Source organism: Onychomys torridus, chromosome 16 (genome assembly GCF_903995425.1).
Source record: "Onychomys torridus chromosome 16, mOncTor1.1, whole genome shotgun sequence".
NCBI classification, from domain to species: domain Eukaryota; kingdom Metazoa; phylum Chordata; class Mammalia; order Rodentia; family Cricetidae; genus Onychomys; species Onychomys torridus.
In genome coordinates, this window is record NC_050458.1 from 24,289,501 (window position 1) to 24,301,282 (window position 11,782).

Here is an 11,782-nt window from a genome sequence, read left to right on the forward strand (position 1 = left end):
ATTTTAGGGGGGATGAATATAAGCATATATGCTCTTCTGTATTTCCTGCTTTGTGTAAATGATAGCAGGGACAGGAAGGCCGGAAACTGTCCAGTATTCTTTCATTGCGATTGGGGTCTCAGTAAGTAGGGCTTGCCCTAGGATCTTATTAAAATGCTGAGATCACCAGCTAGAGACCCCGGTCCTGCTTTCAGATCCGGCAGGGACAAACTGACAGGTCACCAGGCAACGATTTATTGAGTTCCCGAGCGCCTTTAGCCTGCTCTTTTCCATTCAGGGAAACGGGATATTTTTAGGCTTAGATTGTGTGGTGCAGAAATGCCCTCTCTCAGAGGCACTTGTTTAAGTAAGCCAAGGGTGAACATTTTGGGTCAGGTTTTGTACGGCTGAGTGTGTCTGTCTGTCTGCCTGCATGGCTGTGAGGGGCACAGAGCCACTGACAAGGTCATGTTCCACTTCTAGTCAGCATGAAGAAAGGGGCAGAACAAGGAATAGAACTCCAGTTTTGGAGGCGAACTTAAAGAATTTCAATCAAAGCCGAGGAAGAGGAAAAGATGGAAAGTCACTTGAGTGGTCCGTGATGTCCCAGAGCGTCAGAAAACAAAGCCAGAACATTCTGTGGGCAAAAATACCACAGGAAGACTTATGTTTAAAGAAATACACACAGAGACCCACAAACTACATTAAAACTTCCACACCCAGAGAACAACAAAACAAAGTTATTTTAAGTCATACATGTAAGAGTCTGCAGCAGCTTTCCTTATCAGGCCCAGGTAGTGACTATTCTCCACAAGTTTTAACCATCCATACCTCATCTCATACTTTCCTAATGGAAAGTGTTCTAGGAAAGTTGAACACTTGTTTTCTTCACAGATGCTATAATGAGCTGCTTTAAGCTGGAGTGACTCAATCCCAAAGCCAATTCAAGAAGAATTTCACACCATTGATGATGCTCTCTTGATGCAGAGTATAGAAAAGTTTTAACCACAGGGAAACCCTATACGTCTCATTTTGGGTTAGGGTTTGAATTCTGGAGGCTGGGCTTGGAAGCAAGGCTGTGAAGTTTATTTGTGTAGTCTGCTTATGTTTTCTTTTAAGCAATAATCTATTCCGTGGCTATTTTGAGACTCCAGTTAGGTCTATTTCCAGGAAATGCAAAAATCAATGGAAAATTACAATGCAAATGGTTAACAAGAAAAACATCCACCGTTTACAAATTATAGCATATATAAAAATATGTTTAAAATAATCAAAACCATCTCAAGGAGGCTGCCTTTCCTACCAAATGTAACAATAGTCAGTGAGTTGTTACTTTGTAGCTACTTCTTACTAATCTTGATGTTTACAGGCACAGGCCAAGAATAAGGAAAAAGCCTTCCTTCACCCAGCATCCACATTACCATCAACATAGAAAACACTGTAAGACAACTGCAGATAACGTGGAAAGATTTCAAAATAATACTCTTGTGGCAGCAGATAAAGGAGGGGCTAGGAAACATGATCTCTATTTCATTTGTTACTAAGAAAAACATTTAATAAAATCACGTCCTGACCCAAAGGGGTTCTATAGTCCTGATTATGGCCAATGAGATTTTGATGTTTATTTGCTCAAAGTCATATCCAGGTTGCCAAACTTCAAAGGACTACTTCCTGGATTGCTTTGGGGAAACAGGCTAGTGCACGAAGCTTCTTACAATACTGCCTTGCACAGAGTAAGTGCTCATAAAAATATCTCTACTATTATTTTTATTCAAGGCATAAAGACCGACTTCCTCCTTCCGGGGCAAGCCTTAGCAACACACAGTCTATATCACTGAAATGGGCTTTTAACTGCAGAAGTCCAGGCTTGGAGAAGAGAGCTGAGATTACTCATCCTGGGGTTGGGGTGGGGCAAGGGTGGCTGGGGAGGAGGCAGTGTGGGCCATCTCAACTACCACTTCCTTGAAGCATTCTTGGATCACTCCAGCTTACTGTTCCTTCCTTGAAATTCTAATCTGCTTCATTTGTATTCCTCCTTTATCTTACAAGTTCCAACTTTTTAAGGGGCCAGCTTTAAGCTTATCTGAAAGTCTATGTATGGTCTCAGGAGGCATTTGGCTGCTTTGAGACTTTAACATTTGGCTGTTGGAGGACAGGGCCCTGGACCACAGGAACAATGGCCAGCAGAGTCTAGAACAGGTGTGCTGTGCAGGCAAGTCAGCGTTCACACTAAACAATAACCCCCCAAAGTACACCTTTATTCTACGCCCTTGGCAACTCTCAGGATGGTCCATGGAACTAGAGAAGCAGCCTGTGCCTCAGTAGTTTAGTTTACAGTCACTCACCTTCTCTTATAAAGGACCTGCCTTTTGTTTTCTGAGAACAAGAGAGGGCATTCAAGCTCACCTGTGCAGTCAGGCACTGGCCCAAAGCCTTACATCACAGGAAAACCAAGACGGAAACAGTGGGATATTTGAGATCACAAACCCAGACCTCAGGAGGCCACTGCTTTTAAGAAGTTGGCAGACTCTCGAGCTAAGGAAGGAGGGGATTGTTTACGGTTGCTGGGGGGAAAAATACCCTGCAAACAGCCAGCTGCTCTGCAGAGAGGCAGATGACCAAATGGGTTGGTCCTCAACTGTGACTCAGCAGAGGGCTGCAGGTGGTCATGGTGTTGATCACCGCTGAGATAATGACTGGGAGTGACTGCTTCAGTTCATAGGTGTGATGTGCAAGAACAGAAAAGGGGGGTGGGCAGGAAGGGATGCAGTCCCAGACTCCTTAAAACTCCTTAAAACTTCAGGGGCAAGATGAACTCATCCTCAGGTCTTTTGTAACAGGGAGAATGGGGTGTCATGATTTCTGTAGCCCAGAGCAAGAATGGAGTGAGTATCTAGGTGAATTGTGGTTTCCCCCCTTTAGATCTGGACCTGCTGAACACAGTGGGCTGTTATCCTATTTTATTGGGACAAGTCACTGTGATGCAGCTGGCTGAACCCCCTGCAGCATCACCCTGGGATGAAGCTGAGCTTTTTTTTTTTTTTTTTTTTTTTTTTTTGAGACAGGATTTCTCTGTATGGTTTTGGTGCCTGTCCTGGATCTCTCTGTAGACCAGGCTGGCCTTGAACTCCCAGAGATCCGGCTGGCTCTGCCTCCTGGGATTGAAGGCGTGTGCCACCACCGCCCGGCCAGAAGCTGAACTTTTTATACAGAAACCGAGGGCTGGGATATTAGATTCTGGCTTCTAAGGTGGATGATTCCAAGGAGAAGAAAGCTTCTTCTGGTTTACTCCCTTCTCACTTAGCTGAGGAAGAAGTACTAGGTATAACTGTTAACTCTATTCTCTGGAAAACGGTCAGGTACAACAGTTGGTCATTTATCTGATTTTCTGTGAATAAGATTTCTTTAGAGTGTTCTAAACTGCCTCAGAGGACCTAACACAGAGGTTAATTAATATATTCGGTTCTCCTGAAAGGCCCCCAGTTCAATGGTTTGTTTCACTTCATTAAGAGACAGAGGGAATTCAAGCATTACAAATCACAATCAAATGGGAAGCCTTGGAGGTCAAGCTGCCCATATAACCATGGTTTCTTGATAATTAATTGCCAAACCTTTATTCAAACAACCACTGGCAAATCTCACTCAGTGGGACCTAGCCCACTCACAGAACACTGTTGAAATCAGTTTAAGGATGCAGGGCCGTGTGGGGGTGTCAATCAAAGGATAGTGGGAGGGGAAGGCACCCAGGGGTGACCTCAACTGCACCAGCCCCCTCTGAACACATTTTTATCACGTTCTTCGGGTGTCTCAGGCAGTCAGCTGCCCAGGTTGGGGGTTGGTTCTCGACCTTATAATTTATGAGTGGGCACTTGTTCCGACCTCAGATTGTCCATCAGAGGACCGAGCTCAGGTGAGACTTCAAGTCTGCGTGGTCTTTTCTGCAGCTGGCGGGCACCACTAGGGATGGGAGTGTGCGCACGCACCGTGTAAAGACTGCCTGGAAAGGGCCATGGAGGAAACAGGTGCAAAGTGTCTGGTCCTTCCTGAAGCAGAGCATTGTGCGTGCTGCGTGTTTCGTACCCCGCCTCCCTGCGGCCCCTAAGCGTTACCACTACCACCCACTCGCAAGTCTGCCCAGGAAGGCTGCTGTCCCAGGGCTCACCGGCTGCCCCTCCCAGTCACTCTTTTTCTCGGCCCACTCAGCCGTCGACTGTGTGTGGGAAGAGCCTTCGTGCAACTCAGGGCAGTGCCCACGACCAGGCCCACCATCCGGCTCGTGACTACCGTACTTGTTCTCCTTGGGTCCAGTCACAGGACAGGGAAAGGCACACAGCCAACTTGCTGGCGCCCACTTAAAGCAGTAACTGTGCAATTCCGGGCTCTAAAGGCAAGAGTCCCTGAGTTGTGTGCTTGAGTTCAAGTGTTAAGAGACCTGATCCCCGGTTGCCAGATGGAGGGATCCCGGGATCTGTATGGAATCTTTTTTTTTTCTCTGGGAGACACTGACCTTGATCAGTAAGAGACACCAAATTACCCATCTCTTGTGTTCTGGCGGCCTTTGCAGAAATGCGGGCACCTGACTCCTGTCCCCTCAGCCAGAGGCTCCCAGCCCTGCTTGCTTTCCATCTTCTGCCCCTGCGGCGCTTCCCACCCCACATCCCACCCCTGCGACCGGCTAAGGTCGGTGTTGTGAGGTTGGAAGTTGGGGGTACGTCCTCACCTGCTGAGGTCGCTCACGAAGCTGCCGCTTTTCTCATCCAGGAAGCGCTTCCAGCCATCGGCTGTCTTCACCCAGCTCTGGCCTGGGGACCGCCAGTCCTGCCCAAGGAACGGCATGGCACTGAGCGCGGACGCGACCGACGGACAGGACGGATTGATAGCCGGGGACCGACCGGCCTGGCTGGCCCCGGGGGTGCGCGGCGCTGGAAAGATGCTAGGGGAACACAGGCGGCGACCGGGACAAGTGTGGGGAACTGGGGTGGGCGCGGGGGGTCCTTGCACTCGCAGAAGGCGCAGGCGCTGGGGAGGGTCTCCTGTCGCGTCGGACTCCGGGAATGCTGCGCGGCTGCCGGGGCGCAGTATTTATCCCGGGCCTCTGCCCCGGCTCTTTGTTGCCGGAAGAGCCGCCTGCTCTTAGCCCGCCCCCCCCCGCCCCCCCCCCCCCCCCCCCCCCCCGGGCCCCGAGGCCACGTGGCTTTGTTTATGGGCTCGCCTTGTTTTCCGAGGCGCTCGCGGCTCTTGCTCGGATCGCGCGGTTGCACAACCTTGCGCCCGTGGAAATTTGAAGCCGCGTGGCCAGGCCAGATGTCCCGCTGTCCCTCGGTCCCCTGGCACCTCTGCCCCCCAACAACGGCCTGTTCCCCCCCCCCCCCCCCCGCGCGCCACCGGGAGTAGCTGCCGCTGCCGAGATCCTGGCCCTGTACTCGGCACTCCTGGACTAGCTAGGTGCAGCTAGGAAGGCGGCTCCGAGGGTTGGGAACCGTCAGACCCTAGGTGTCTGGGAACGTGGGGACGGCTCTTTGCAAGCAGATCAGCCTAGGGGAGGCCAGAGTGTCAGGGGCAGGGTACCGGCGAAGTCTCTGGACCTCTCTGACTGCCAGTACCAACTCCAGGCGCCAGGGTGTGCTAAGGGGAGGAGGGGACCGGGTGCGTCAGGAGTGGGGAGGGACAGCCCCCACGCCTTCCGCCTTAAAGCTGCCATTGATGTGTGTGCTGTCAAATCTCGACTCCCCCACCCTCCCACCCCGGTGGCAAAATATGGGGAGACCCTGCGGCGTCTGGACTCCAAGGCGTGGAATTGAAGAGCTGAGACCGTCCTGGGCCCCACCCCAGGGACCCCGAGCGAACAGCGTGCTGGCGGCGACAGAGGCGCCTGGTCCGAACGCTGCCAGTGCAGGAGAGTCAGAAAGAGTCTCTGGCGATGCTCACTGTACCTGGTCTCGTGCCCCAGGGCTGCACTTTTATCCTGTGGAATCGTTGGAATCCCCCCATTTCTTGCCCTTTCTGCAGTTCAGTTCGTGCAGTTCTGGTTGTCTTCTGGCCTTTAACTATAAAGTCCCCTCCTGGGTTTCGCATGGGGACCTGTCTGGTGTCATCCTAATTTTCAGGTGAAAGGCCAATGGGTCCTCAGAGAGGGTGAAGACTACCCCGAGTCGTATGGCTACTTTCTTCTCAATTAATCGTCCCTTTCTGCAGAATATAAACTCCCTTTTATTCTAGAGACATCTCAGCCCAATGCCTTGCTATCAGGCCCAGATTGGTCACTCATAAACATCCTCTCTATCCTTGTGTCCGTCCCCCCCCCCTTCCCTCTCCACCCCGGTGTATGTCAGGTAGCTTCTTCTGTCAATTTTGGCCTTAATTTATTTTTGAGACAAGACTCGCTGAACCTGGAGCTCATTGATTGTCTAGACTGGCAGGCCAACGGACCTCTGGGTTCTCCTGGTTTTGTCTCTCATTACTGGGATAAAGGCATAGTGCGTTATTTTGTTTTAACTTGGGTGCTGGTAATCTGAACCCAGGTCCTCATGCCTGCTCATCAAGACCTTATTCACTGAGACATCCCACTACCGATTCATCTCAGCAGCCTCTCCATAGCCAATTCTTGTGTGAACAAGGGATTACTGCATCAGGGTGAGGTGGCTTCCCATGTCATTCACTGGCCTCCCACCATCACCAGTCAGACCCGTAAAGTCACATTCATCTGTGCCTACATGGCACCAGGCAGTAGCAGCAAAGCAAAAAAAAAAAAAAAAAAAAAAAAAAAAAAAAAAAATCCCATTAATTAATTAAGTTAATTAGAGAATTAGCTTCCTGCTCTCTTCTTCCACACCCTGGCCTCTGTAGCCATGGGCAGTGTCTCTTCCACTGTGCATTGAGGCTGGGTAAGCAGAGGAACTGAGTGTGCCTAGGGGGCTCTCTGTTGCAAGGGGGAAGGAGATGTTTTTAATAAAGTCTGTCTTCAAGTAGCCAGGCTTTTCTGATTTTGGTTTCCCACCCATAAATAATTTATTAGTGCAGCAATAGTAAAAATGGCTTGTAAAAGCACTGCAGAAGATCCCAAACAAATGTTAAACTCTGATCAGGCTAAGAGAGGAGGCAACGTTGGGCTGGGGCTCTGTTGGAGAAGAACTAATTTGGGCACCGAAACACAAGAGATGTGATTATTAACGATGCAGGGGCCTACTTCCAGGAAGAAACCGCCGAGGTCTGGAAGGCAGAGAGAGGCTATGAATTCTCATTTTGCTAAAGCAGCTTACACTTTGTTGGGTGGACAACAGAAGGCTCCACATATTCAAGACAACGGTGCAGGGGATGCCTGCCTTTCAGACTGTTGAGAGAGTATAGTAGTTGGGTTTTTAAGTGCCATATGTAATAGTGATGTGTATCCATGCTCTTGACCTGGCCTCTTGAAGGGGAGTGGAGGAAGCCTTGGGTGAATATGTAAAGAACAGTTGAAATCCCAAGTGTGTATTGTTAACATGCTTAACACTATGTCAAGGGCCCCAGTGCATTAGACTAATGAGGGTGGCCAAACCTTCTCCAAGTTAGGTTCAGGAAATTGGCAAAAGTCTTCCTGTGTGTTGTGTGACAGTTTCCTCCACGATCGAAACCTTCCATACAGCAGGGGAGTTCTTTAAGTAGGGAGGTAAACTACTCAAAATAGCTTCAGGAAGTCCCTGAAACTGACAAGATTCACTAGGCCCCCTCCCTGCCAGAATAAGCAACCAAGACTGCTGAGAGTCACTCTCAGAGAAGCCAAGGTGAATAGGAGACTGTCAGCCAGGCCAATCTGTAAAAATGAGACCAGACAGGATGCCTGGAAGCAGCAGAGACTACCTAGCAGCCTGGAAGAGGTTTAGACCAGAGTCACTTGGAAAGGACACTCTACAACCTGCTGAGCTGCCTGCAAGCTGTGTGCAGTGTGTTCCAAGTTCCCAACCTTGTGCCTTGTCACCCATGCTGGGGTGGGTCTTGGTGATGCAGCTGTCTCTGAGTCATTTCTGCTCCTGTAACTAACCTCTCACCCATATTCCTGTAAGTAAACTCATTAACACTTATTGGTTTACCAAGCTCGATTTTGGTGGTAACCAGACTTCGGTCTGTCCTGGGCTCCCTCTCTATGGTGACTAGACATGTGTGTAGTGTCTCCCCAGCGAAAGTTTTGTCACATAACACAATGGCCCAAGTACAAGTGTTTATGAATGACTGACCAATGTGTATAAAAAAAAAAAAAAAAAAAAAAAAGATCAACCACAGCATTCCCCTCTGGGATCACCGCAGCCTGAGACTGCTTCCCTACAGAGACCTTCCATTGAGACTAAGTAAGCCTGCCTCTGCCTCCTCCGTTCAGATGTGTAAAATAAAGGCTGAATTTCTGGGCTGCTTCTGTGGTTGCTGCATCGCCACTAGAGTGCTTGGCCTGGCCCACCCAAGCCCAGATGTTCTCTACTATTCTGTGCCTGTGTATTCTTTTTCCATTCTCTTGCCGACCCAGTCAGTTTTCCAGAACTAAAGCCATACAGGACACAGCAGCATCTGGATGGGCAATCTGCACCTTTGAGTTACTGGCCACGTGACTTGCTTGGGCCAATGGAATAAATGCTAGGAACATGTGATGAGGGCAGAGGTTATTTACCCACAGACTTGAGATCTCTTGTTTCTGCCCTTCTGTACCCTGGCTAGTCACTATTTTTTGAACTGCTAGAGTGGCACCATGTATCCTGGGGTATGACACATGAAACAGGTCTCCCTGGTATCCTACATATGTTAGCAAGAAATAAAGGTTTTCTGTAGAATGATAATGAGATTTGTTTGTTCCACAATATCATCATCTCTATAGCTGGGGAAAGGACTCCCAAGACTAAGTTCTCAGCACAAAGGAGATCAGTTTGCTCCAGAGGGACAGAGGGCAGGGAACAAGAGACACAGACAGGAGCTAGAGGATGAGGAAGAAGAGGAAGGGAACAGAGAGGGGGCCGAGGTATTTATCCTGGAGGGGGTCAAAGGACTGTCTCTAGATAGAGGGGAGGCAGATGTGACCCAAAGGAAAAATGGTAGTTTATAAAGGCAAAAGGGGAAACCCCATGTTAGGATGAAGTGTTTAATTTTAATTGGGCATCTTAATTAGGTGAGCCTAAGGGGGCTTCTGATGCTAGACTTTAATATTTTGGTAGCTGGACCTTGGTGGTCAGCCTCAGGAGGAGGAAGTGGCCAAATAAGGGAATAGACCTTAGTGACTAGCTTTAGGAATGCAATCTAACTGTTTAGCAAGGCAGAGAGAGAGAGAGAGAGTTGGGGAGAAGGGCAAATGCTGCCAGAGCCAAGTTCATCGTGCATGGGCCAGGCTCAAGTCCCTGCAACTGACTGTTAGGAAGAACCGAGTGACTAAACCTGATGAACTTTTTTTTTTAATCTTTAAAATTCAAACAAAAGTAAAACAATCACATTTTCCTCCTTTCTTTCCTACCTCCCTCTTATTCTCCTTCCCTCTCCCCTGTTCTCCCTCCACCCCTCCCTCCCTTCCTTTCTGACTACGAACTAATCTCCAGAAGCCACAGCATTTGCCTTGAGTTCTTCAGCTTTCTCCTTAAAAGCAGATTTTTAAACTCATGAGCTTGTGTGTGTGTGAGTCTGTGTGTGTGTCTCTGTGTGTGATTGTATGTTATGTATGTGTTATGTTCCAGAAGAGGCCAGAAGAGGGTGTTAGATTCCTTGGAGCTAGAGTTACAGGCAATTGTGATGTGGGTACTGGGAACTTAGTTCAGATCTTCTGGAAGAGTAGGCTGTGCTCTTAAACTTGGAATTGTCTCTCCAGCCTCAAGCTTACCCCTTCTTAAAAAAATAAAAATGTGACTATCATACTTGAACTCAGACTACTTTGAAAGTATAATGGACTGCTTTAGATTTCCTCTACCATCAAAAGTCTAACTGGCCACTTCATGGAAGACCGGTTTCAACTAGGAAGGCTTGTAATGCTGGACCCTTCAAGAAGTTCTCCATCTTGTTGGGCTGTGTCTGGTTGCAGCTCGGTGACCTTCTCATTTGATGCTGGCCTGACTGTATGCAGACTGTAACTGGAAGCCATCTTCTGGCTGCACATTTGAGAATCACGAAAGAAGAGCTGTGGATGCCTCACCATTAGGTTGAAGATACAGAGGTGGATACAGGCTTGGAGGCTCTCACTAGGTCCTGCTAGGATGTGGTACCATTACCACACGACCTGCCATGATGCACGATGCATGATGCATGGCAGGCATCCAATTAATAAGTAAACAGATGTTGACCTGACCTAGAAGGCTGCTACTCCCATGACTTCCACTGATGGTCATTTTATTAGGGACACTGTAATAGTGTCCGGAACTTGACCTTGTAGCTGCCTTTTCTAACAGAGATGTCTTACAAATTGGTGTGGAAAAGAGAGAAAGTGGTTAAAGGTGGCTTCTTAGAAGACACCCATGTGAATGCTAGTCTGCTGATGGCTGATGAGGACCATGCTGAAGACACTGCAGAGTGCTTTGCCAACCTGGTCCTGCTTAGCGCTCCTTGTAAACCTGTGACCTAGGATGAACAGGTCCAGACTACTTTTTCCCCAAATCTTTAGTGGAGTGACTTCTCACTGAATTGCAACTTTTTTTTTTTAATAGTCTGTTTCTGAAAGGGTATTTTTTTTTAAAAATGTGAAACAGACTTATCAGCCAATGTTGTAAGTTAAAAATAACTTGCTGGTCGGGTGGGGCAGGGACAAGAAGCCACTGGATCTGTTCAGGTTAGTGACTTTTGCAGAGAGGAGCTGGATGGGCTCAGGGTAGTAGGCTTGACCTGCTGATGGTGTCACAGGGATGTATGTTTACTGTACCAACAATTTGCATATGGCCTGACAGACCTTTGGTCTAGGGTGGGGCAGCATCCTCAAAGCAGTGAGAAATACTTCTGCCGAGTGTGTTTCAGCAGGGCTGGCCAGCCATGAGTTATTTTGGAGGCTTTGGCTGCTGTAAGCTCTGCCAACGAGTCAGTCAGGCATATGTCACTGAAAATATCCTCATTACTTTAATGAGGATCACTTGGCATTCCTCAAGCGTGGGGCTTGGCTCTGTTTAGAAGAAAGAGGCAAGAGTGTTTTGTCATAACTCTTTCTTTCACAGAACAATTGCACATTTTTGGTTGAAAACTCTTTTTTACTATGTAAACGTGTTTTTTTAGTTACATGTATTTATTTGTTTATTTTTCCATTCCCCGGCCCAAGTGTGGAGGTCAAGAGGACCATTTGTGAGAGCTGGTTCTCTCGCCTCTACAGTTTGGGTGTTTGGGTCCTGGGGGAATTGAACTCAAGTCATCAGGCTGGGTGGCAAGCACCTTTACCTGCTAAGCCATCTTGCTGGCCCTCTTTTTGTTCTCCCATAGGTAGTCAGAAGGATTTATAGGCAAGGCTAACTTTTCTATAATCAAGGAAGTAGATAAAACTGAAACATTCCCATGGATGGAAGGACAAACTTCTATCAGTAACTTCTTATTCTCCTTTCTTTGAAAAAAGTTCTGCGGGGCTGAAGAGATGGCTCAGTGGTTAAGAATGCATTCTGCTTGTGGGGGTCTGAATGAAAATGGCCTCATAGGCTCACAGGGAGTGGATTTATTTGAAAGGATTAGGACCAGTGTCCTTGTTGGAGTAGGTGTGGCCTTGTTGGAGGAAGTGTGTCACTGGGGGTGGGCTTTGGGGTTTCAGAAGTTCAAATCAGGTTCTCTCTCTCTCTCTCTCTCTCTCTCTCTCTCTTTCTCTCTCTCTCTCATCCTTCTGCCTGTGCAT

At 48.3% G+C, this 11,782-nt stretch overlaps 1 protein-coding gene across 1 annotated transcript in view; it reads right to left on the bottom strand.

Annotated features, from left to right (window-relative positions):
* Positions 1-5,105, bottom strand: part of Fbxo32 (F-box protein 32) — a 40,892-nt gene extending 35,787 nt beyond the window's left edge. Inside the window, exon 1 of the mRNA XM_036208155.1 lies at positions 4,700-5,105. Within this exon, the coding sequence (XP_036064048.1) occupies positions 4,700-4,815 (116 nt within the window). The 5' untranslated portion in view covers positions 4,816-5,105. The remainder of the gene's footprint in view (positions 1-4,699) is intronic.
* Between the last annotated feature and the right edge of the window lie 6,677 nt (positions 5,106-11,782).